This window comes from Capsella rubella, unplaced genomic scaffold (assembly GCF_000375325.1).
Source record: "Capsella rubella cultivar Monte Gargano unplaced genomic scaffold, Caprub1_0 scaffold_5, whole genome shotgun sequence".
NCBI classification, from domain to species: Eukaryota; Viridiplantae; Streptophyta; class Magnoliopsida; order Brassicales; family Brassicaceae; genus Capsella; species Capsella rubella.
In genome coordinates this window covers 13,023,399-13,047,778 of record NW_006238919.1, presented here as the reverse complement: position 1 = coordinate 13,047,778, position 24,380 = coordinate 13,023,399, and the positions used below count along the sequence as shown (strand labels likewise).

General features: G+C 37.3%; 7 protein-coding genes and 1 pseudogene across 9 annotated transcripts; 4 read left to right on the top strand and 4 right to left on the bottom strand.

The window, feature by feature from the left end:
* The first annotated feature begins 1,958 nt into the window (after positions 1-1,958).
* On the top strand, positions 1,959-3,350 carry LOC17884921 (pentatricopeptide repeat-containing protein At3g60960, mitochondrial). Its single transcript, XM_006291171.2, has one exon. The coding sequence runs from the start codon at positions 1,983-1,985 to the stop codon at positions 3,204-3,206; it is 1,224 nt and encodes a 407-aa protein (XP_006291233.1). The 5' UTR covers positions 1,959-1,982; the 3' UTR covers positions 3,207-3,350.
* LOC17885792 (pentatricopeptide repeat-containing protein At3g60980, mitochondrial) lies at positions 3,281-4,772 on the bottom strand. Of its 2 annotated transcripts, XM_023782223.1 has the most exons (2): positions 4,501-4,772; positions 3,281-4,368 (listed from the first exon to the last, which is right to left on the bottom strand). In XM_023782223.1, exons 1-2 carry the CDS (start codon positions 4,758-4,760, stop codon positions 3,471-3,473), a joined length of 1,158 nt encoding a protein of 385 aa, XP_023637991.1. In that variant the 5' UTR covers positions 4,761-4,772; the 3' UTR covers positions 3,281-3,470. The 2 variants fall into 2 exon arrangements, with proteins under 2 accessions (XP_023637991.1, XP_006291181.1); XM_006291119.2 differs by having other exon boundaries at positions 3,281-4,772.
* A 4,135-nt stretch (positions 4,773-8,907) lies between these two features.
* LOC17885925 lies at positions 8,908-10,037 on the top strand (annotated as a pseudogene).
* A 396-nt stretch (positions 10,038-10,433) lies between these two features.
* On the top strand, positions 10,434-11,504 carry LOC17885616. The gene is made up of 2 exons (XM_006292281.1): positions 10,434-10,493; positions 10,584-11,504. Exons 1-2 carry the CDS (start codon positions 10,434-10,436, stop codon positions 11,502-11,504), a joined length of 981 nt encoding a protein of 326 aa, XP_006292343.1.
* Positions 11,505-12,069: 565 nt separating this feature from the next.
* On the bottom strand, positions 12,070-13,228 carry LOC17886117. Its single transcript, XM_006291285.1, has 2 exons — positions 13,136-13,228; positions 12,070-13,077 (listed from the first exon to the last, which is right to left on the bottom strand). The coding sequence occupies exons 1-2, from the start codon at positions 13,226-13,228 to the stop codon at positions 12,070-12,072; spliced, it is 1,101 nt and encodes a 366-aa protein (XP_006291347.1).
* A 417-nt stretch (positions 13,229-13,645) lies between these two features.
* LOC17885712 (protein ENHANCED DISEASE RESISTANCE 4) lies at positions 13,646-17,096 on the bottom strand. Of its 2 annotated transcripts, none has more exons than XM_006290549.2 (6): positions 16,848-17,096; positions 16,561-16,714; positions 14,427-16,395; positions 14,286-14,346; positions 13,962-14,185; positions 13,646-13,870 (listed from the first exon to the last, which is right to left on the bottom strand). In XM_006290549.2, the coding sequence occupies exons 2-6, from the start codon at positions 16,673-16,675 to the stop codon at positions 13,816-13,818; spliced, it is 2,424 nt and encodes an 807-aa protein (XP_006290611.1). In that variant the 5' UTR covers positions 16,676-16,714; positions 16,848-17,096; the 3' UTR covers positions 13,646-13,815. The 2 variants fall into 2 exon arrangements, with proteins under 2 accessions (XP_006290611.1, XP_023638446.1); XM_023782678.1 differs by having other exon boundaries at positions 16,561-16,707.
* Positions 17,097-19,290: 2,194 nt separating this feature from the next.
* On the bottom strand, positions 19,291-20,102 carry LOC17887098. The gene has a single exon (XM_006293206.2). It carries the CDS (start codon positions 19,844-19,846, stop codon positions 19,445-19,447), a length of 402 nt encoding a protein of 133 aa, XP_006293268.1. The 5' UTR covers positions 19,847-20,102; the 3' UTR covers positions 19,291-19,444.
* Positions 20,103-20,800: 698 nt separating this feature from the next.
* LOC17886494 (tubulin gamma-1 chain) lies at positions 20,801-24,063 on the top strand. Its single transcript, XM_006290977.2, has 10 exons — positions 20,801-21,073; positions 21,356-21,668; positions 21,864-22,264; positions 22,444-22,497; positions 22,575-22,679; positions 22,778-22,852; positions 22,945-22,989; positions 23,131-23,259; positions 23,346-23,450; positions 23,530-24,063. The coding sequence occupies exons 1-10, from the start codon at positions 20,945-20,947 to the stop codon at positions 23,596-23,598; spliced, it is 1,425 nt and encodes a 474-aa protein (XP_006291039.1). The 5' UTR covers positions 20,801-20,944; the 3' UTR covers positions 23,599-24,063.
* The last annotated feature ends 317 nt before the right edge of the window (positions 24,064-24,380 follow it).

Sequence of the window (24,380 nt, the reverse complement as noted above, 5' to 3'; positions counted from 1 at the left end):
GAGATGTAGCCTCGTTAAACCTTTTTTTGGGTATAGGTCAAAAATGGTCGGTAAAATTTTTGTAAGTACATCATGATATGTCACACTCGATTAAATTGTGTTATCTAAGATAGTCAAATTGTGTCACACTTAATAGTTTCCATTATTGGCTCTCTTATACCATTGATAATCTTAAGATATCATTGATAATGGTACTCTATTTATAAAAGATGAAGACTCTAGATTGGAACTTTTCTATGATAGTGACCAGATTTTTATATAAAAGCTTCAAACTTAAAACAGTCAACAATCGTAAGATAATTAATTTGAAAGAAGGTTAGGTTAAACCTTAGACAGCTTTCTGATATTGATGCTATTTTTATTTTTTTTTGTTAGACGAGTTTGATAAGTAATGGTTTGATTTATCAATAAATATTCATAATTGCATGTGATATGTACACAGAAAAGAAAAAGAAAAAAAAAAAAAAGATAATGGGCAAACAACATATGTAAAGAACACACTTTACCTAACTTACCAGTCACCATGGACTTGAAAAATAAGCAAAAACGACGAGACTTGTTACTTCGTGGATCTCTTATACGATGCAATCTCAAATCTTTGTCCAATGTTTTGTGAGAGAATGGCTACTCAGAACAGGATATGAGTTAATTAGAAGTAGCTACTAAGTTTTCTTCTTCCCCAAATTGTAGGATCATAAAGCAACATTGGCTCAATTACGACGTGCCAACTTTTTTTGGGGCTTTTTGTCTTTGTTGGTCCTTGGCTTCCTTTGTATATCATATAGTCGTAGAATCGTGCATATTACAGTTGTCGAGTGTGGTGGGACAAGTCTTAAACCTCTATAGTACTCATTTAGGACAACTTCATCATGTCTGATTCCTCCATGTGAATGTGGTTGTGTATGCCATAAACAGTAGATTTAACTTACTCGGACTCGGAAGTCGGAATGAATGTAGATATTTATCATATTGATTTAAAAATAAAAATTCGATGGAATATGAAGCTGACGCTCAATCCCTCTGCAACTTGAAGCCCAACCATACTATTAGGAGCTCTTTTTATTTATTTATAAATGGACCGATTTGGAAATGCGTAGCAAGACCATTGGTGAAACTCAATAAAAATGTCCAAACTATTTTTTATGATAAAATATTATTAATATCAGTGTTCAAAAAATCGCTATAGGCGCCGCCTAGGCGGAGGACTAGGCGCTCATATTAACCCAGCCGAAACGATTTTCTCATAATCGGCAAAAACAAATCGGACATCTGGTTCAGGCGGTCTATTTCGGTCAAAATCGGTATAGGCGCCCTAATTTCTGGTTTAACACTTGGTTTATTTTAATTATTTCCCTGGTAAATATATGAATACGACCATGTTTAAGTTTAAATAAAAAAACTATAACACAAAAGACAATATTTTCACGAATCACACAATTATGTTTGGTCTTGCACTCTTGCTTCTGTATGTTTCTTCTAAACGGCGGCGACACTAATACCTAATACCAAGACATAGTCAACTCCCCTCATCTCTCACAGTTATGATCCTTCCCAACCTTTGTTCTTAATTTATGTTTTAATCAATTATGACTATACTTATATATTTAATCAAGTTTCAACTTCTGTCATTTTTTCCAGATTTAGAATAAGATGTTTTTAGGTTTCTTTCATTTTTTTCTACCTTCAAAATTATTTATAAATAAACCTACGAGAGTTAGATTGGGGAGAAGGCATTTCACCATCAAAACAAGATTTTTGAGTATGTCACATAATTATATATTTTAAAAATGTTAAAATATATAAATAATTTATCAACGCCTATTCCCCGTCTAGTACCCGACTAATCCGCTTAGGCGCTAGGCCCCTATGTAGCGTCTAGCTACCGCCTAGCGATTTTTTGAACATTGATTAATATAATAGGAATGTCTTACCATTATCGATATTTTAACGCACCTGCAAAATTGAACCCTAACTTACAAGTCATGTCCCTCCTCCGCCGCATTGTCCGTAATTCGACGAAGGCTGCTCCGGTTGCGAAGGCGTTCAAGCCTTACCCACTCGGAAGAGACCCTTCCAAACTCCTCAAGCTTGCTCCGGTCTCCATCACGGATATGGATGACCGCCCAATTTCTCTGCGCCACAGAGTCACGACTATGATCGAGATGGCTAATCTCGACAAAGCCTCGAAGCTCTCGCGCCTCGCTGTCTTGGACGAATTTCGGGTCGACAGTGACACCCTCTTCATCTGCAATTCCGTAATCAGCGCCATGTGCAACGCCAGAGGGAGACGGTACTCCGAAGCCTTCTCTCTGTTCAATTACTTTTTCAACGAGTCTCAGATTCTCCCAAACGTGCTCTCCTGCAATTTCATTATCAAAGTAAACTGCGACATCCGTCTCGTCGACGAAGCTCTTGAGCTCTACCGCCACATTTTGCTCGACGGACGTTTAGTTCCAGGGACCGAGACATATATGATGCTCACCAAAGGCTTGGTTGATGCTAAAAGACTCGATGAAGCTTGTGGTTTAGTTAGATCAATGAGCATGCGCTGTACTAGTAGTAGTTTTATGGTCTACGACATTCTGATTCGGGGGTTCTTAGATATAGGGGATTCCGTAAAGGCTAGCCAAATCTTGGAGGAATGGAAAGGATTGGATAGCAAACTTGCACGGAGAGATTATCACGAGGCACTTGCCATCTTCAACGTTTCGTTTATGAACTATTGTTTCAAGCAAGGCAAAGATGAGGAAGCTATGGAGATTCTCGCAACTCTGGAAGATGCTCAAATGCTGAAACCCATTGTCGGAAACAGGGTTTTAAAAGTTCTTGTGGAGCACGGTAAGAAGACAGAGGCCTGGGAATTGTTTGGAGAGATGATAGAAACCTGTGATCCCGAGACGGTTAACATAATGTCCGAGTATTTTAGTGAAAAGACTGTGCCACTCGAGCGGCTTCGGAAAGCATGTTATAGGACGATGATCGCGTGTCTCTGCGAGCATGGAAAAGTGTCAGAGGCAGAGAAACTCTTCGCCGAGATGTTAACGGACGTTGACGGAGAGGACTTCTTGGCAGGGCCTGACCTTCCAACATTCAGAGCAATGATGAATGGGTATGTTCAAGTAGGGAGAGTCGATGATGCTATCAAGACCTTGAACAAGTTGCGCATTTCAAATATCCGAAAGCTTGCTATTCATCGAGACCCATAAGCCATAAGTGTTGCATTTATGCTTTATCATATATTATGTTTCCCGTAGAATCATGTTTTCAAATTTTGCATTGCATACCATTGAAACTCTAATAATGGGTCTGACTTGTAAACTCAAACCTATAAATAAAATCTGTAAACTCAAGTGTTAAGCTTTTTACATAATGGAGTAATTTTTTTAATAAAAATTTTAGTAAAATAAAAAACTGTATTATAAAGTCTTAACTAAAACAAGTAAATAAAAAAAAAAAGCGACGAACAATGCTCAGAAGAGATTGAAGACCTCCTTTACAACTAAATCGAACAACGTATTGGAAACATTTAGGGCATCGTCGATTCTCCCAGCCTTCACGTAAGTATCGATCAATGTTTTAAGGTGGCTAACCTCAACGTATCCGAAATCATCTCTAACGATATTTTCAACAAAGAGACACTCTGCTGTATCCCACATCTCGGCGATCCCGCTTTCACAACACCTTGCAATAACGTATCCGCCACTAAATACAGGAAAGGAGAAAGAGTCTGCTCCTTGGCAACACTTTATATATATATATGCGTCACTAGCGTCGACGTAGGTGTCAACAGCCTCCTTAAATCTACCCATATCAAAACACTCGTCGACCATTATCTTAATGGTATCAGAGTCGGGTTCACTTTTCTTCAACATTTCATTGTACAATTCCCAAGCAAGTTTTTTTTCACCGTATTTAAGCAGGACTACCAAAAGGGCGTTACCTGTTTCGGCACAAGGCACTAACATGCTTGATAGAACAGAGCGGTTGTAACAATCCATAGCTTCCACCTTTTTACCTTGCTTAAACCAGTACTCCATGAATGTCGCCCTCAGAAACGCCACTCTGTTATCAAAGTCTGAAATTGAATCGAGATAAATATCTTTGGTATAGGACATGGCATCATAACACAACTGTTTGAATTCGTTCAAGACTAGATTCGCCATGTCTAAATTCCCAAGATCCAAAAACCCGCGAATGAGATAGTTGAACGCCACGTGATCTGGGTAGTCGCGGATCTTATCGGATGTCCTGTCTCTAAGAAAGGTTTGGGCTTTGTCCAATCGACCGAAGTGGACTAACCCTTTAGTCAACACCCTGAAAGTATCGTTGCTTGGGTAGTCGTGTACCGTTTCAGAATTGGCAATACATCTGTGGAAAAGGAGAGCTGCGTCAACATGACCTTGCTGGAAAATAGATTCGATGACGTAGTTGCAGCAATGGCTGTTGGGTTTTAGCTTCTGACTGAAGAAGAAATAGTAGAGATCGTGAACTTCCTTGTACCTTTTATCCCGCATCATGGCTCCGATGATGTGTTGACATGTTATTATTGTCGACTCCGATTCGATTTCGGTGAAAGCAGCCAAACGAGCGTACTTCGCCGCCGTGTCGAGATCTCCAACGAATCTGATCAAGTACGAGACTCTCAAGCATAGCTGCGTAGGACGCAAATCTGGGTTTGACATTATGTCCTCCGCTCTTCTTGGCACGGCGGTGCAGAAGCGCCGACCAATAACGAGGCCGCGGATCAGAGACGTTATCATTGGATGGGCACAACGAAGGCTAGCTCTTGAGAAAAAAGTAGAAACTAAATTATTGAAACGACGGCTAGGGTTTTGGACGAAACAGATACATATCCTTCGTGTACGTAACGTAATAACATAATGTTGTGAGACGTGTTAGTAGATCCGATGATTACGAAAAATAATTTAAAAATCAAACTTATATTTTGAAACCACAAATTCTAGGTTTTGGAAAGAAGGCCGGACTCGTTTGAAGCGCCGTTTTAAAACTAAATTCTAGTTCTCTACTCTACGCAAAAGCAGGTTAATTTTTAGCATCTGCAAATGTTTGTATGAGTGACTAGTTTGCAAATGTTTTCATAACTTCATTTTTAGCATCCCTTTTAAAGAAATGAAAATAACGTATAATGATAATCAGCTGTTAAAAAAAAAAATAAAAAAAAAATAACATATAATCTCCAGTTCTCCACCTTTATTGTAGCCCCACCCCAAACTCCGTATTGATGACACCACCATATATAAAAAAGATATACAGTATATATAATCAGATTATTGAGTATTTAATTTGTGACAATATGTCCTTTTTATTTGTAGACATTACGTAGTCGAAGTAAATAATCTAACATAGTACTAAATACCGCTGGTAAGTAGTAACATATCTATACTTAAATGATCATTGTAAAATAATTTGAAAATGACGAATGTACCTAACCCGGTACTATCATCATCTGATTCATCATAAAATAATGTATCGACAACAAACATAGTCCTATTACGAACAATAATTTTTGTTTTTTTTAAGGCAAGACATTTCGTATAAGGAAAACATGATTAGAAAAATATAGTAGGAAATAAATTTCCCCATAAAATTATAATTATAATATAGAAAGCTATGAGATTTTAATCATGTGGCTTGTCTGTAGTACATATATATATATATTTTTTAAAATTATACTTTTTGTGGCTTTCCATAATCCACATTTTTTTATTGTAGTGTATAAAAGCTTCGTTATAATCCTATTGAATCAAGGTAATTGTTACATGATACGACGTACTAATCTTGTTGTTACTTAATAATAATCTTCACTCTAGTCTCTATACATAAATTTAAATATTTTATAACCTTGTTGTAAAGAATATTCAAAATTTCATACGAACAAAAAAAAAACATACTAGTAAAATAGAGTCGACAACTGTGGCATAATGGTCCATGTCCAATGGATTAAATTTCCCACCTTCCCTCTACCTTTTTGTAACACGCACAAAGGAAGTTATCACTTATTTTGTTTCCAGTTTCGTTATATTTCTTCTTTATATACAAGTCTCGGACAACTTGACAACGAGCAACGACAAGCCGGAAATGGATAAACGCCGGTGGAATACGAGAAAGACGACGAGCTATGTGTCATGTTCCGAAGGTTTACGTACGTTTTCTCTATTTTTTATTATTTTTTATTATTTTTTAGTAATTCCTTTGCTTTATATTCGAAGCTTAATTTTTCATCTGTGTGTTAGCAGAGGTGACTAGCATTGAGTGGAAAGCTGTGACTATGTCAGAAGAAGAAGAAGATCTCATTTTACGGATGTATAAACTTGTCGGTGACAGGTTCGATTGATTTACGATTATGATATTTTCAAAAGTATATGTGTGTTGATCTCCATTGTCTCTACTCATTTTCAAAGGATAATTTCATATATAATAATATTGTGATATAACACGTGGCGAGTAGGTGGTCGTTGATAGCCGGTAGGATCCCGGGGCGTACGCCGGAGGTGATAGAGAGGTACTGGCTTATGAAACACGGCTGCTTTTTTACAAAGTACTGATGAATCGAAGGATATGCTTTTGTTGTTTAGTTAATATATAAATATCACTGTGGTGAAGTTTGTATTTCTATATTTTAACCCCATGTGGAAGACAAATAAAAAAACAGTCTTGTTTAATAATCACCAACCGTGTTTCGAAGATATCTAATTAAAATAGTGTAGGACATTGTTTATTATGACTTTACGACTTTACGTGATGTTGTGTTTAATTAGGTTTAGAAACAAATCCTATAGTTCATTTGAACTTTCTCAGATATCTTGGAATTTCAGGGTTTCTGACTTTGTGTGGTAAAAAAAACATGATTTACTGGTAATAATGAAAGAAAAAGATTTCTATATAGTTTTTCATATTTTTCCTTAAAAACCAAATTAGAGAAAGCTTTCTTAAAACAAATACAGATTACCCAAAAAAAAAAAAAACTACTAGGTTTTGTGGAACAGAGACTGCAAAAGAAAACGAAAAAAATATCGAGTTGTTTAAAAAATTGCTATTTCTCACCCCCAGTAATCAGCGAAGTAGCTAGTTTATACACTGTTTGCATGTTGTATTAATAATATTTAGCTCTCTGTCTGAAGTTTTTAGGGTTAATTAACGTGAGTCTTATTCTGAACAAGTAAAATTAAATGCTGCTTTTTGATAATTTTTTTGGTTGTATTTGTGTGTCTTATCTTATCGATAAACTATATACATGTATGTTAATAAACTATAAACTTAATTAGTCCAACTGTTTTCAATTGTATTTTTCGAAGAGTAGAAAAGATTCCATAACGACGAATGCAAATGTAGCAAGGCATATACAATCATATATATATAGATTCCGATAAGTACACTGACCAGTAGTGTCTTTTTCTACGTAATTAATTAATAATACAATCAGACTAACATATTATATATAAAATTCATTTTAACAAACGATACGACAGAACTCATTCACCAAAATTAAACGACACTGAAAAGCCTGACAACTTTGTAGTGTTTATTAGAAAGAAAAAAAAAAACAAGATGAAACTAATTAATGAACCATACGATGATGTTTCCCTACTTCCACGTACATGTCACTGGGATCTGAGCACCTTTGAATATCATATCATATGACGATATTATTACAAATCACGATTACGAAGCTGATCGATGTACAAATTTATCAGAGTCAGGTATAGCTACATTAAAACTGGTTATGAATTTCATGATTGGTGAATCTTCCGAGTTATTACGATTTAGGTCTAAATATCACATTAGGCCACATTAATACATTATGATGGATTTAATTAATATGTACGTGCTCTTTCGGCTCAAAGCTAATATAGGGCCGGGATGGATCTACTTGTGATCGTGCATAACAATTCTAAAACAATAATATCTTAATCAAACTATATATATATGGTATAAATTATAATACGAAATTGGCATTACGTGGGAATAGCCAATAGGACGACGCATAACAAATTAACCGATCTAAAGAGATCAAGCAAAGTTGATCGATCATGTCATTTTCTACGCGCACCAAGTTTTGTTTTTGAATAAGTCCTTCTTCCCCGAAACTTCCATATTTTTCACAAATCGTTTTCCCCTCCACTTTATCCCCATCACATGTTGTAGAAATATAACGTAATTGAATCATTGCATCTACACAAGTATTGTATGTACATGTATAGGTATTTATATATTTATGGTATAACATTAGTCAGATATTAAAGTTAAAATACTAAAAAGATTCTAGAGACTATAGGTTTAAACATCATCATAACGTTAATTATGTCACATTATCGCCAATAACATATGATGGACACGTCACTATCAATTCATCGTATATGAACGCCAATCTATATACTTTGTTATGAGATTTTACGATCTAACACTAGATCAATATCAAAATTATTTAATATGTAAATGACATCACGAATCCCTTACGTCATGGAAAACACACATTCGACGGGGATCTATATATCTTATAATGCGGATTAAAAGAATTTACAATATTCTTGGCCTATCTTATACAATTTATTGTAATTTTTATCGAGTAGTACTTTGAATTAATTAATAGTTATAGATATATAACCGTTCACGAATAATGATAATAATAGGTTTGAAGGAGTCAAACTAGAAAGAACCCAAAAAAAGAAAAGAAAGAAAAGAAAGAAAGAAAAACCCATAAAACTTTTGTCAATTTCTTTCCAACTTCATATTCTTTTCCCCTCACCTTCTTGCCTAAGCTTTTACCATTTTTAAAAATAAATAAATAAACAAACACAATAAAATCAAGAGACACACACACATCATATGTGATATATACATTTACACATAAACACTAGCCAGAGACAAAAGTTGATATCTAATCAAAGTCTCCAAAGCTTCTCTCTTCTCTGATATGGAAATGAAGGAAGAGACAACGTTGGTGGAAGAAAAGCTTGGGATGAAAGATGATCTGGAGCATGGGAAGGAGTTAGCCAATCGGTTGATGAAGGATTTGAAAAACCCTTTCTCCTCTAAAGAATCAAACAAGAGTCTGATCTCTGGAATCCTCCGTTCTTACGAAAACGCAATAGTTATGTTGGGTCTTGATCAGCAAACTCTTAAGAGAAGAAGCCCCGAGAGAATGGATCAGCGTTACAAGAAAAGGTAAAATTATAGAGAGATCATTAGTTATTTGTGTTTTAAAGACATTTTTCTAAATTCTCTTTTCTTGTTTGATTCTTGATTTGCAGAAGAACATTGGAGAAAAAATGGTCCGAGAAAGTTAACATATGTGTTGGAACAAGACAAGAAGGAACTTCAACTTGATGATGGTTATTGCTGGAGAAAATATGGTCAGAAAGATATTCACGGATCCGAAAACCCTAGGTAAATACAATATACATATATATATATATATATATAAACTTTCCATTTTTTGTTTTTGCTTTTGTGTGGACATTGCCAAATTTTGAAAACTAATTTACTCTGTTTTCTTAATACAGAGGATATTATAGATGTACGCATCGATTCACACGAGGTTGTTTAGCGGTGAAGCAAGTACAGAAATCAGATGCAGATCCGTCGTGTTACGAAGTCAAGTATTTAAAGAGTCACACATGTAACGTCAATCTATCAACAACCAAAAGCTCAGTTGTTTCTGTGCCCAAAGAAGAACCAAACAACGTACATGAGCTGCATGTTGCTGAGCAATCCGTTGATATAATCAAACATATGAAATTCGAAGAAACGATGTTAAGTCTCGATGACTTGGAAAACAAGAATGAGATTTTCAGAACGTTCTCGTTTTCAAATCTCGAGACAGAGAATATAACTGGTCGGAGAAACCTGATGGAGAATTTGTCTCCTACAACAACATCAGAATCTGGAATCACCAACGAGTTGTTATCTGCATCCTCTGCTTCTGTCGTGAATTCGCCGGCAGATGATTCGTGTTTCACTTCTTTGGAAAATATTCTCGATTTAAGTTATGATGACTGGTCTTTGATTTAAGTTATTTTCCTATGTTTTTTGTTTCTTTCTAAAAATCCATTTCTTCCATCACGAGAAACTAGTTACCATTATTATCTAAAACAAATACTATATAGATTCATACATTAAACAAGTTATTAAGAAATATGTTCAAAACAGATTGGCTCTTCGTACGGTGCCTCATGGTAGGAAACGATCCTAGAAAACTGGAAGATGAGACTATTTAATAGGCTCTATGGGACTATTTAGAGCCCAATAGCTTTTTAAACCCTAAAACTGGAAGATGAAAGACTTGCTGAGCAAGGCCATCTCTCTATCTAATTATGGAGATGTGAGAAGATTGTATATTATCTTGTATAAATAAGAGAAAGGTCACTGAAAAAGAAAACACGTGTGGACCAAGAAAAAAACTCCCGACAGCCATGTCTCTGCTTCTCAGCCGCCTCTCGAAGCTCTCTTCCCTGAAAACACCTGCACTCGTCGTAAGCTTCTCTTCTCCTCTCTCCAATGGCTTTGTGTTCTGTAATTAATACTCCTTCTAATATCTGTGACTGTTGTTACTACATACGCAGAGATACCTCACGGCTCGTTCTTTCTCAACTTCCTATTCGAAAAAGACCTCCAGATCTACTTTGCGTAATGGGGGTGTCGGACACCTCGAGTTTTTTGAATATCCTCGTAACAGGCTGATGGAGGATCCAGGAACGATAGGATCATCCCAAGGAGCTGTTGCTACATTGAAGGAAGGAGTAGTGTGTCTGCAAGAGAGTACTCCAAAGGGAAATGAGCCAGATTCAGATCGAAAACGCATCTCACTGCCTCCCCTTGTAACTCTACCTCATTGTCAAACCCAAATTGTAACAAACGTAGCCTTGTCCTCCTTTTTCCCGGACGAGGAAGACTTTGTTGTGGCTATCAAGTTCTTGGGACCTCAACTCAGCTTATGTAGGCCTGCTCGAAGCTCTGAGTGGACCAACATAAGAATCACAGACCCGAGTTTCTTCAATTCCCGTGTCATTTATTCCGAGAGAGATGATATGTTCTCCATGCCTGCTTCCGGAGGCTCCTACATTGGATCATGGAATCTTGGAGAAGATGATGAGTTACACAAACACAAGGTGAAGCAGTTGTGGTTTAAAGAGTTTCCCGAGCTGGAGCAATCAGATTGGGAGCGCTTGAATTCGTATTGCACGAGCGAACACTTGGTGGAATGTGGACGCACCGGTGAAACTTTTCTGGTTAAGTGGTACACGAGGAGCCACTTTCGTAGAAAGGAGACGCAGCGTTTCATCGTATTCAAAATAGACGAGGAAGGAAACGCGGTGCACACTAGTTACATTGGAAATCTCTGTATCTCTCTCCACTCCAAGGCTGAAGCTATATGTGTCGAGTCTAGCTTGCATGATCGTTCTCCAAACATCATATTTTTCAAGGGTCTCCACGACTCCGGAATAGCCCATCTCTGCAATTTTGAGTCTTCTTGGCTTTTTTAAAAAATTATAGTATATGCTCTTAATCAATATCGCCTTTGCTTCACTTACTTGTAATTGGGTTGATTAAGTTATGTATTTTTTCTTTCTTTACATTTGATGTGACTGGACCTTGAAATTTTTGAATTGATAGGTTTCTATGTATTATTGTTTACTATGGTTGTTACTTGTTTGTTGTTCTTCTGACAATTTAGGCTGCTGTTTTTATGTTTTGATGCATGATAAATATAGCCTTTGATTTTTGATTGCTGCCACAGTGCAGAATATTAATTATTTGAAGCTATGTTGTATAATTAAGTTTCATAGTTTTTTTTGTTGTTGTGTGTGTGTGTGGATGAGAGGTGGTAGAATTTCTTAGGAAAATTGTGAAATTTGTCTTGGTCTTGGATAACAAAACATATACATATGAGACTATAAGAAACAGAGGTTTACATGCACGAAAGAAGTAAACAAATAAAGCAGATGAAGAATAAACACTTAGAAAAATAGTTGGATCAAATCTGATTCACATTCAAGAAGAAAGCAATAAAACATATAGTGAGGTATTTTTAGGATGATAACAATAGCCCTAAATATAGTAAGGCACAGGATAAGTGCGATAAACAGCATGCGGATAACAATCGTAGTAGTCGAGTTTGACATTTCCGTGGTATTCGGGACACAAGAAAAAGAGGGAGTTTGGGGGTTTTTGACACTCGCTAGCCCGGACACAGAAAGGTTCAGCCTCGGAGAGGAAGATGCAGAGATCTCCAATGTCACTAGTGAACTCAGCGTTTCCTTCCTCGTCTATTTTGAATACCACGAAACGGTTTATTAGCACTCTCCCTTCAAAACGGAGGTTTCTCTTGGTGTACCATTTAACAAGAAAAGTTTCACCGGTGGGTCTTGATTCCACCAAGTGTTCGCTCCTGCTACACGAATCCAACAACTCCCACTTTGACTGCACCAACTCGAGAAAATCTAGATACCGCAACTGCTGAATCATTGGGGCTTCTCCAATATTCCATGACCCTATGTATGCGCCTCTTGAAGCTGGCATGGAGAACATCTCATCTCTCTTGGAATACATGACACGTGAACTGAAGAAACCCGGGTCTGTGATTCTTATGTTGGTCCACTCAGAGCTTCGAGCAGGCCTACATAAGCTTAGCTGAGGTCCCAAGAACTTGATAGCTACAACACAGTCTTCATCCTCGGGAGAAGAGGATGACATGGCCACATTGGTTACCACTTGCGTTTGGCAATGAGGCAGAGTAACAAGAGGAGGCAACGAAATGCGCTTTGGATCAATATCAGACGCAATTGGGTTTAGATCATCTTGGAGACACACTACTCCTTCCTTCAGTGTAGCAACCCATCCATTGGATGCTCCTACCGTTCCCATTTCCTCCACCAACTTCATAGGTACCTTCTTTTCTGTAAGAGTAAACGAATCGAGATTAATATTTTTACATATCTTGAGATTTCCGATATCTCCGTCCCTCAAAGTAGATCCACAATGTTGAGCACCGGCGATAACAAATGGAAAGGTGTTTCCTAAAATGGAAGTGGAGCAAGAACGAGCTGAGAGGTGTCTCTGCGTAGTAACAATCACAATTATTACAAGGAGATATTACAGAACACTGAACACGTACCAAGCCATTGGAGAGAAGAGAAGAGAATCTTACGACGAGTGCAGGTGTTTTCCGGGAAGAGAGCTTCGAGAGGTGGCTGAGAAGCAGAGACATGGCTGGTTGCCTCTTGGAAGTTTTCTTTTGTTCACATGTGTTTCTTTCCCTCAAATTTCTTTTTAAAAAACCTAATCCTTGGGGGAGGGGTTTGCGAACTTCTAAATAACAGACCATGGAAAGAAAAAGATTTTGCAAAAGACAAAAAATAAAAATTGCCTAATTGGTATTAATTGATACTTTATTACTATCTTATTCTTCTTCATGTAAACTTACATAGAGATAAACTTTGCCCAACAAGTCTCTTATCTTCTAGTTTTTGGGCTTAAAAAGTGATCGGGCTGTAATAGTCCCCTGGCCATATATATAGTAGGGCTTATCAAGTTATATGTGTGTATGAATGAATGTATGATTAAGCAGCAGAGGAAAAATTGTGCTGTTAATCTCCTTTTCTAGTTTATTTAAAAGAGTAAGACATATCTTCAATTGTTCTATATAGCAAATTTTGATTGAAGGAGTCTTAAGAATTAAACTCGGAAAAAATGATACCAATTTCTAAATAAATAAATACATAAAGCTCTCTAAATTTTCAGGAGATGTTAAACAAAGATATATTCAGCTAAATACATCTCTCGTCTTGTCTTCCTTCACGTTGCTCTCTTTGGAAGTCTCATCCCAAACCCACGCTTTAATTTCTCAATCCTGCATCATCAACAAACCAGCCAGATCACATATCTTTCTTTCCTGTGAAGAAAGAGCCAAAGCAACAAAAGAGTGATGTAAAATGGCTTACGTTGGAGCTAGTTTCCCGAGGCAATCGAGCTCTTCACCAGTGTCTTCATCAATGACTCTACCAGTAATGTCAACAATGTAGGATCTATCTCTGTCTGGAGGAAGTCCTCTACCCGCAAGCAAGTCCAAATCTTTACGATGAAGCTCTCTTCCGTTCACAAGCACTCCCGTAGTTCCACCTGAGCAGTTCTCTGGCATTGGATAATTGAGCTCTTCTATGAATGGCTGCAACAAAAAGTGAAACAAATGATTCTTACTTTTCATAACTTCTTAAGAAACATATTGTGACATGAAGCAATATATTCAAAAAAAAAAATGTAATTACCGGTAATATTCCAAGGCCTGGACCTCCCATTACTCCCCAAAATCCAGCTCTGTAATCATACCTAGAATGAAAAGTCCCCAAAACTCATTAACAAAAGGAGTCATGAAGAAGATGATCATAAAAGGCCTGAACAATAATTACCAGTAGTTTCCTGGCTGAATGGCTCCGGCTTGCTTCTCTGCTTTTCTCAGCAGACGTTCGGTTAAAAGGTGTCCATTTATCGAAACATTGCTTTTGTTCCCTTCATCATTCTGAATAGATTTTGTCAGATCCTTGAAGCTTTTCTTCACAATGCTCGCAAATCCGATCTTCTTGGCTCTTTGCTGCTGATCTTTCGATGCTCCACTGTTATGGTGAGGGTAATCGTTGAAGTTAACTTCCATCTCACTTGCAAGTGAAACCTCTTTCATTGAGTTCTGTCTCATTGCTGTCGTCTTGCTCAGTGCGACCTTGTCATGTTCTGAACGAGAGCTACGGCTGCCTGCTCCAGACCGGTCGTGATTGATCGAAGAGTAATCAACAAAGTTATCGTGAACAGGAGACTCTTGAGCTTGAGCTAGTGGCTTAGCTGTCAGGCTGTCTGAGCTTAGCTCGCCCTCGGAAAGGCTAGCGGAATGAGAATGAACGTGTTGCATATCTTGAGACTTGTCTGAAATCAATCCCGGAAGATCTCTTGGTTCATCATCCAGCGAATGAAACACATAACCGAGAAGATCATAGTCATTAGAAGCGTAATCAGCAGCTCCACGGGGTTCTCCTTGTCTTGTTGAAGCTGTGTTTGTCGATAGAACAAATTTGTTATCAACAACAGATAAATCTATCAAACATGAACATGCTCCGCATCTCACTTTTTGCTGTTTCTTTGTGCCAGCCTCTGGTTTCTTTGGCAACTGCAGAAGCTCAAGGCAGTTTTGACAAGTTATAAATGGAGCACCACCTGCCAAAGGGCGGATATGACGAGAGCCGCCTGATAAAACAACTCTAGGTGGACGTATCCGTGAAAGAGCGTCCATTTGAGCATCGCTGAAGTTACTAGGCCATCTGCCATGAGGCTGTAAACCACCACGAGAAGCGTAAGTTCTAGGATTATGCTGTGGAGCAAAACCCATAACGCTCTCATGAGGATAAAAACCGGCGTTGTAGGGTGCATCAGGGATCGCTGGTGCTGAACCTCGCCAGTATTTGTTGTCAAAACAATGGTAACAAGAGCAAGATGAGTGATGAAAATTCCCGTTCTGCTGCGGGTATGCGTCAAAGAGATCCTGACCATTGTTATTATTACCAACAAATTGTCCAGAGAAGTAGGGATGAGATAGTTGCAGCGGATGAGGACCTCTTCCATGCATTGGGAACCTGTGAGGGTCTCCATAAGAAGGATGCATCAGACTATGGTGCATAGGGACTTCATTACTGTTGTTGTTGTAAGGAAATTGTGGTTGGGTTTGTTGATGGTAGTAAGAAAGACCTCCAACAGCATGATTTCCCGAACTATGAAACCGCATAGGAGGCCCCTTGTTCAACCCCGTGGTAGCCGAAGAACTAGGAACATGTTCTCTAGGTTTGTCACCAGCCACATTGCAAGACTGAACAAGCTGTTCTTTGAGCTTTTCCAACTGTCTCAGAAGTCCAGCTCGATCTTGCTCGATTGCTTCATTGCTCTGATCTTTCAAATGTTTCTGGAACTCATGAAGTGAATCTGGAAAATAGTTAGTAGAAGACGAAGTGCCCTCATCACAAGGGTACTTAGAAGTAGATAATCTGTTGGTGACACTATCAGAATCACATCTCTTGGTTGTTCTTTTCCTAAACCGATCCAAACCCGAGTCTTGTCTCCCCGATTGAGAATTCGGGTCATCCTTATCCCCTAATAATATAGATCTGTTACCTTGTTCAGCTTTAGAACAAGGATCATCACTTTCAACAGCAACTGGAACATTTTGCTGGTGTCTCATAGAAGCAGAAATCGATGGAACATCAGAGTCAGAGGAAGTTTCACTAGAATCCACAATTGCTTTCTCTGGGGAACTAGCAGAGTTAACTGAAACAGGTTTGGCTCCATCTTCTACGGACTTGTCTGAAACAGAATCTGCTTCACGCTCCTTGATTTTGGCTGTATGTAAACCAAGTCTCTTTTAGGCCAAAGCAATAAGAGAACTACTTAATTCGAATCAAACCAAAACCAGAGCATAAGCTAATAAGCTTCGATCTTAATAAACATGAAAACAAGAACAACCAAAAAAAAAAAAAAGGTGTGAAGAAGAGAGAGCATACATACCACGAAGAACGGTGAAGCAGCCACCGCACTGGAAAAAGGGGGAATCTTCAGGCTCTGATAAGAGATTCTCACACTTGGGGCAACGAACAAGCCTTACTTTGGTCGACTCGGTCATTTAATATCCAATTAAACGAACCCAGAATACGTCTGATAACTAGAAAATCATACAGGAATCAGAAAGAAGAAGAAACCCAGAACGAAGAATATGACTTTACAACAACAGTGGAGAAAAAAGAAAGAAAAAGGAAACAGATTTAGAAGAAAGAGAGAAAATAAAAAAATGAAACCTTTGAGCTCAGAGCTATCTTCTTGATTGTTGAGGTTTAGCTTCTGCTACTCGATCCCTTCTTTTCTGCCTAGAATTTCTCGGGAAAACCAAACCGGAAGAAGAGAGAAAGACAGAGGAGAGAAAAATGGTGTTCTGTTTCTCAAAGAAAAAGAAAATAAAAATAAAAACTATGGAATCTCTCTCTGTCTCTATCTCGTTTTGGTTAATAGTTCGTTCTCTCTCTCGTTGAGTTCGAAGTTTTTGGTCTTGTTGGGAGAAAAAGAGTGGTGTTTTATGCTTTGTTTCTGCTAAATTTCGCTCCTTTTCACACGGCACAGATGAATTATACAATAAAAAAAAAACCAACAAAACATCTCTCGGAAAAGAAACGACGCCGTATTTTTTATTTTTTTTACCCAATTACATTAATTGAAACGCCGGCGTTTTCACAGTGAGCGTTTACTACAAGTAGTAGTTGTAGTTGGTTGGGTTGCCTTCATTATTCCCTCTCACTGATCAGAGGAGTGAGCTGTGACGCAACCACAGACCACATACACACACACACTGGTCAGATTCGTACGCCGTATATCAAAACTCCGATTTCTTTTTTTACTAACGGCGACACTCTCTTAGTTCCGTCTGATTCTCTGCCGGTAGTTACTAGTGTTTATGCTGACGTGTATTATCTTTTTTTTTTCAGTGAGGATTTATGAAACACAATCAAGAGTTACCAACCAAAATGGTAATTACAAAGAAAAATAAATGACCGGCCCAAAAATAAAATAAAAAACTTTTGCTTTTCCCTTTTGCTTTTTATAACAACCATATATACATAAATACATAATATAGCTTTTCTTTATAGCTTCTCTATGTCAGCGAGCGACCACTGATGTAAAAAAAAAAAAAAAAAAGCAGGGTTTTGGCCTTTGTTAAAAGATGTGACAGACTAAAAAGATTACAAGTATATATCATTCATAACTTACAAGAAAACAAAATCAGCCAATTAGATTTTAAAATATAAACTGAGATGTTAGAAGGAAAAAAAAAGGGTCAAAGAAGAGGAACGTTAAATTAAAAGTGGTCCAAAGTGTGTGTGTGTACAACAAACAAACATATATAGTGGAACCCAATGCCATACCAAACGTACAGAGAGAGAGACCCACCCACTCATCCATCGAAGCGCAGAAGCTTCACCACATTTTCTCTTCTTGTGTTTCTTTTTTGACTGTTTTCTCTAACTCTCTTTTTTCTTTAGTTTTATGACTTTTTACTTTAAGAAGAAACTGGATCTTATCTTACTTACTAGTGAGTACTAACCACAGCCGATTTTTAAAAAAATGCAGTTTTGGTGGAACACTTTTTACATATATATATATATATTTTGATTTTCTTAATCCCCCATTTAATTTGTTTGATCTCAACAAAATTGCTTCTTTTGGTTATTAATAATAGACTATTAGTATTATACAGTACCATCTATGGTCAAATTGAATAATGTGGAGCCTCAATTAACTATGAAGTGGATGCTGGAAACGAGAGACTTTACTGCTTTTTTGAGACAACAATTGGTAATGGATTATGCAATAATAGCCTACATCTGGTGGTCTATTTCTCATTTATCTCTACACTTTCTTGTGAACTTCATTATTACTGTGATGTCTTCCAAATTTTTTTTTTTTTTTTTTTTGGTAAAATTCTTCTTTCTTTCTTTCTTTCTTTCTTCAGCTGCCTTATTGTAGTTATGATGATGATAAATTGAAGTGTAATAATTTATATAACTTTTCGCTGTTTTAAGTATACTATTAGATGAACAGATGGAATTCACAAGTTTGTAACGATAAGATATAAAGAAGTATCAATCTTTTGAAGATGCTCGCTCAGATCTTATGCTTTAAAAGATTACACTTTATAGATGAAGCATTTTATGTTGTAACGGCTAAAGTAATATTATAACGGGAAAACAAACTACAGTATACAGCCTTTTCTAAACTCTGTTCAAATTTTCATCATACATATGGGCCAATAAGAGATTTTGATCATGAAGCCCATCTGCGGCCTTACTCATTCCTTAAAAAAAAAAAAAAAAACAAATTACAAATTTACCAAGTTCTTACTACTTCTTAATAGACGACATAATAAAAATCATTGACTAAGAGTCAACAATAATCATTTGCATGTTAGAATAATGTCAGAAGACTCATGCACAATTATACACAATCGCTTCACATGTTTTGTCCTTGTGTTGTTTTACTTGTGTTTTCCACCCATTTCTTCTGACACTTCTTGAACTGTTAAGAATAATGGCAATTGCCAAAACGACTCCTCTATTATTCATTTCTATCTTTTTATGTTTCCCAATGTAAAGGTTGATTTGCATGTTGATCCACGTTTCACTCTAAATATACGTTTCAGAACTTTTCCAATATATGATGTACACCAATTTACTGTGCATTTATAATCAGTGAATCAATTAAAATGTATATCCCGTTTTCAGTACAGTTTATTCGATTTAATTTCAAAATATTACACATGACATGAACAAGTAATTATTACTATATCTTGTGAATGAAGAGCGAGCAAAGTATATAAAAAACAAAAAAAAAGGAGAAAGGAAAATCACATCTTCGAAGAAGGAGATCTTGTTGTAGGAGTAGGAACCCTTATGCCAGAGAGGATCCGACAAAACATCCTCTTCTTCTTCTTCTTATTGTAATCATCGACGACTTCTTCGGCGTTTTTGGCTCTCTTCCACCACTTGGTCCGGAAGACACCCCACATTAATTTACGAGCCGTGGAATCAGAGGAGCAGCAGAGATCCACCACGGCGCTGGCGGTGCGATTCGACTTTTCCCCCAGATCGGACGGCGTTCGAGAACAATACATTTTGCCGGTGCCGGCGAGAGAAGGGAGAGACATGAAATGGCGTTCGATGATGTGAGTAAGAGAGACGAGCTCGTAGGAATCGTAGAGTGGACTTCCACAATCCCACAGTATACGATCATCATCCTCGGCCACCATAGTATTCTTCGTTTTCTCTGTGGTGTTTTTCAGGAATTATGTGTGTGTAAGCACTAAGCAGTGTGTGTTTCTCGATGTAGATTTCTGACAGCGAGTGTGTGTCTTTTTATTTTTAAGTGTTTTAAGGTTTTTTGTTTTCTTCCTCTAGTTTTTTGTTTTTCTTGGTCGTATGGTTTTATAACATCCTAGCTGGCGAGATTTGTTTCTGTTTCTGACGATTAATGGATATATTGTTGTTTTTTTTACATTACGAAATGATTAACATATACAAAAAATCGTATCTCAAAGTCAAAACATTTGAAATGGCATAGGAGACTGATAGAGGTGGCATAAAAAATTAACTAAAAAGCAAAGAACAAAAATACACCAAAGACACATTCGACTAAACCGGTGTTACAAACAAAGGTTTTAGTGAACCAATTGAAAATCCAATACTATTTATTTTGATTGACCCTAGACTAGTAGATAGAGCTTAGATTTGTTACAATTCTAGTGAGACTGGTTTAGACAAAAAAAAGAAAGAAAGAGATTTGATAAATTAAAAAAAAAAAGATGGTGGCTGAATTTGGTTTATTTTCTCAATCTATCATTCATGCATATATTTCAAGATCAAAGGAAAAGAAATAGAGTACAATTTAGGTGAAGGCTATGATAATTATTCGAATTCCCTTCTCACCTGTTTATAAAAATTCTTCTTTTCTCGAAAATTTAATGGGCCAAACAAATACAAACAATGATGATAGGCCCAATAAGAGTAAGCAGCACACGTTAGCAACTAGCTGAGAGAGTGTGGCTTTAATTAGCATGGTTTATTTTAGTGATAACACGCTTAGCCTATGCCGAGTTTAGTCAGAGTCGGGGTAGTAGTACTGTAGTAGTTAGTAAAATTTTATCTTCTCCGCTGCGCAAAAACAAAATAAATAAAATTAGCTGTTTTGTAAAAAATCCATTGATCGACTTTTAAAAAGGTATCCGCGCCAGAGAGAGAGAGAGAGAGAGGGAGAGAGCTAATTTTAATCATTTTCATTGCTTCATCTTCTTCCTCTCGAAACCCTAGTTACCGCAACAACTATCTGGACTAAGACTAAGGAAGGAGAGATGCCGAGGGAGATTATTACGCTTCAGGTTGGACAATGTGGGAACCAGATCGGGATGGAGTTTTGGAAACAGCTCTGCCTCGAGCACGGCATCAGTAAAGATGGTATTCTCGAGGACTTCGCTACTCAGGTCCCTCTTCTTCTTCTTCTTAACCAATTTTTTTTTTTTTTTTTGAATCGTGTATTTAAGAGTTTTAGGTATTTTACAAGTCTGATTGCTTCGAAATCCTATTAATTGAGAGAATTGAATACCATTGTGATTGGTTTTATCCTTTTTAATTCGGATTCCCCTCATAGTATATGACGTATTGTGCTGAGAAAAGCTATTAAGATGACTGATAAGACTAGATTTGCCTTTGGGCTGTGGATTTTTCTTGCTGCAAATCTAAGTTTTTTTTTGTTTTGTGTGTAGGGAGGTGATAGAAAAGATGTGTTCTTTTACCAAGCAGATGACCAGCACTATATCCCACGAGCTCTACTCATTGATCTGGAGCCTAGAGTCATCAACGGCATCCAGAATGGTGATTACCGCAATCTTTACAATCACGAGAATATCTTCGTTGCCGACCATGGTGGTGGTGCTGGAAACAACTGGGCCAGTGGATATCACCAGGGGAAGGGTGTTGAAGAGGAAATCATGGACATGATTGATCGAGAAGCTGATGGAAGTGACAGCCTTGAGGGTTTTGTTCTTTGCCACTCTATTGCTGGCGGCACTGGCTCAGGTTCTTTTTTTCTTTCTTTGGCAATCCTTATCCTAGCTTTGCTTGCTTCATCCATGGTCCCTATTCTGCAATGCGTAGTTTTCTCAATGATAAGTGATGTTGCGGAATTCGGGATGCAGCCTTACTGAGTTAACACTCTGATGTTCCTTCACTGCTTCTTGTGGTGACAATGTTTCTTCTTTTTTCCACATGAAGGTATGGGCTCCTATTTATTGGAGACTCTGAATGATCGCTATAGCAAGAAGTTGGTTCAGACATACAGTGTATTTCCCAATCAGATGGAAACGAGTGACGTAGTTGTCCAGCCGTACAACTCATTGTTGACTCTGAAGCGGCTTACGTTAAATGCTGATTGTGTTGTTGTCCTTGACAACACTGCATTGGGAAGAATAGCTGTGGAGCGTCTACATTTGACAAATCCTACCTTTGCTCAAACGAATTCTCTAGTCTCAACTGTGATGTCTGCTAGCACAACAACATTGCGCTATCCAGGATACATGAATAATGACTTGGTTGGCTTGCTTGCATCTTTGATCCCAACACCAAGGTGTCACTTCCTCATGACAGGATATACACCATTGACTGTTGAACGCCAGGTTAGATTTCTCAATGAGTGTAATAGCTGAGACCATCAGTCACAAATATTGTTATGTGAAGCTATCGTTGTTGTTGAACTTTGAATTCTACCTGTTATGTTTGGCATTTTTAAAGCTGAAGTGTGCAATACTCCATTTTATTGATTTTCTGGCTGTCTTAACTGAATTGTTCTTGGCAGGCAAATGTCATTCGTAAAACTACTGTGCTCGATGTTATGAGAAGACTTCTACAGGTGAGATGTTTGCTTTCTCCTATATTTTTTTGAATACTTTTGAATCAGATGTTCTTCTAACATTATAGTTCTTGCAGACAAAAAATATCATGGTTTCGTCTTATGCTAGAAACAAAGAAGCCAGCCAGGCAAAGTATATATCAATATTGAATATAATTCAAGGAGAAGTTGATCCCACTCAGGTACTTGTGGCTGTTTTTTGGTTGACTTATTGAGGATGAATTGGTTTAATTTTTCTTTTTGAAGTGATCGGCTTTGTTATTTCACTACTTGATACTAGGTGCATGAGAGTTTGCAAAGGATACGAGAAAGAAAGCTTGTTAATTTCATTGAGTGGGGACCTGCAAGCATACAGGTTCCAACCGAATTACTTCTGCAGAATAGTTATCGCTTTTGGCTTGACCATGGAGTTGGATTTCATTTTTTTTCATATCTTACTTTCAACAGGTTGCACTTTCCAAGAAGTCCCCATATGTTCAAACTGCCCATAGGGTAAAATCTTATATTCACTCTATATATATCTATCATGATGAGAGTTGATACTCCTTACAATTGAGGTCATAGGCTACTGGTTCCTGCTTTAGAAGATACAAAAAAAAGACTCTTATTTTGGTGATGTATTTCATATTTCAGGTCAGTGGTCTTATGTTAGCAAGCCACACTAGTATCAGGCACCTATTCAGCAAATGTTTGAGTCAATATGATAAACTGAGGAAGAAGCAAGCTTTTCTGGACAATTACCGAAAGTTTCCCATGTTTGCTGTAAGTTGACAGCATTGCTTTTGTTTGGCCAATGTTTTTAGCGCAACCCACCCAACTTTGACAGTTCTACATGTTGATATGGACAGGACAATGATCTTTCAGAGTTTGATGAATCAAGGGACATAATCGAGAGTTTGGTAGATGAATATAAGGCCTGTGAGTCTCCAGATTACATCAAATGGGGAATGGAGGTATATAAGCGTTTCCATCTATCTATAGTCACACTTGTGGATGAATTCGAAATGATAACTGTGTCTGTGTCTTTGTCAGGACCCTGAGCAGCTTATGACTGGTGAAGGCAATGCTTCAGGAGTTGTTGATCCTAAGTTAGCGTTCTGAAACTTGTGATTAGAAATAAAATGAAAACAAGAGTAAGTGATATGGTGTTTTACTGTTGACTGAGATATTTCAGGTCATCGTAGGTTTGCTTTATAATGGGTTTTGGTAGGAGCAGTAGTAAGTGTTTGCACGTAAACTTTGAATAGTGTTATGACGTGGTTGAGTTTTCAATCAATGGGATGGGATGATGGAGTGTTTCTTCTGGGTATTTTCTAGATGGAGAGCACACATAAAGAAAGTTGAGCAGGAATCTAGAATCTAGAATTGTATCTTTTATTTATGGGTGTGTAAAATAAAAGCTTTCATTCGATGAACTCATGTTGGTCATGTGTGATGATGCTATCTAAGGTCAAAAGATTCAGAAACTTAGATAGGGCAAGAAGCATCTTGTGTTGTGTTAGATGAAGGAATGGGTTTCAATGGATTATTGTTTTCTTTTGTATATATATGCTAATCTAAATCTCATTTATGTGTTATAACTCGTTGTTATGATGATTGGTCTACTCTCTCCCTTTGACTCTTTTACGACGCCGTTCTTGAAGCAAATCAAACTTGACCAACTTTTAGAAAAAACAAATTCTTGAATCCTATGCAAATTGAATATTTATATTTATATCAGTTTTAAAATATGCAGACCCACGGAGGCAGTTTAAAATCATGTTGTAAACTTGTAACACTAGTGTGATTATATTAGACGCTAATATGTAGATTAATAAGCAATAATGTAATGTTTTGACAAAACAAGCTCGTTTAAAACGGCACCTAAGCTATCCGACATCCAC

Excerpts from the sequence above, each read along its gene's own strand:
- LOC17886117 (XM_006291285.1), bottom strand. The coding sequence starts at position 13,228 with ATGTCTCTGCTTCTCAGCCACCTCTCGAAGCTCTCTTCCCGGAAAACA. Across the intron at positions 13,078-13,135 it reads CTCTTCTCTCCAATGGCTTG|AGACACCTCTCAGCTCGTTC; the intron begins GTACGTGTTCAG and ends GTTACTACGCAG.
- LOC17885616 (XM_006292281.1), top strand. The coding sequence starts at position 10,434 with ATGTCTCTGCTTCTCAGCCGCCTCTCGAAGCTCTCTTCCCTGAAAACA. Across the intron at positions 10,494-10,583 it reads TGAAAACACCTGCACTCGTC|AGATACCTCACGGCTCGTTC; the intron begins GTAAGCTTCTCT and ends CTACATACGCAG.
- LOC17887098 (XM_006293206.2), bottom strand. The coding sequence starts at position 19,846 with ATGGTGGCCGAGGATGATGATCGTATACTGTGGGATTGTGGAAGTCCA.
- LOC17884921 (XM_006291171.2), top strand. The coding sequence starts at position 1,983 with ATGTCCCTCCTCCGCCGCATTGTCCGTAATTCGACGAAGGCTGCTCCG.
- LOC17886494 (XM_006290977.2), top strand. The coding sequence starts at position 20,945 with ATGCCGAGGGAGATTATTACGCTTCAGGTTGGACAATGTGGGAACCAG. Across the intron at positions 21,669-21,863 it reads TGCTGGCGGCACTGGCTCAG|GTATGGGCTCCTATTTATTG; the intron begins GTTCTTTTTTTC and ends TTCCACATGAAG. Across the intron at positions 23,260-23,345 it reads GAAAGTTTCCCATGTTTGCT|GACAATGATCTTTCAGAGTT; the intron begins GTAAGTTGACAG and ends TGATATGGACAG.
- LOC17885712 (XM_006290549.2), bottom strand. The coding sequence starts at position 16,675 with ATGACCGAGTCGACCAAAGTAAGGCTTGTTCGTTGCCCCAAGTGTGAG. Across the intron at positions 14,347-14,426 it reads ATTCAGCCAGGAAACTACTG|GTATGATTACAGAGCTGGAT; the intron begins GTAATTATTGTT and ends TTTTCATTCTAG. Across the intron at positions 14,186-14,285 it reads CAGGCCTTGGAATATTACCG|CCATTCATAGAAGAGCTCAA; the intron begins GTAATTACATTT and ends TTTTTGTTGCAG.
- LOC17885792 (XM_006291119.2), bottom strand. The coding sequence starts at position 4,760 with ATGATAACGTCTCTGATCCGCGGCCTCGTTATTGGTCGGCGCTTCTGC.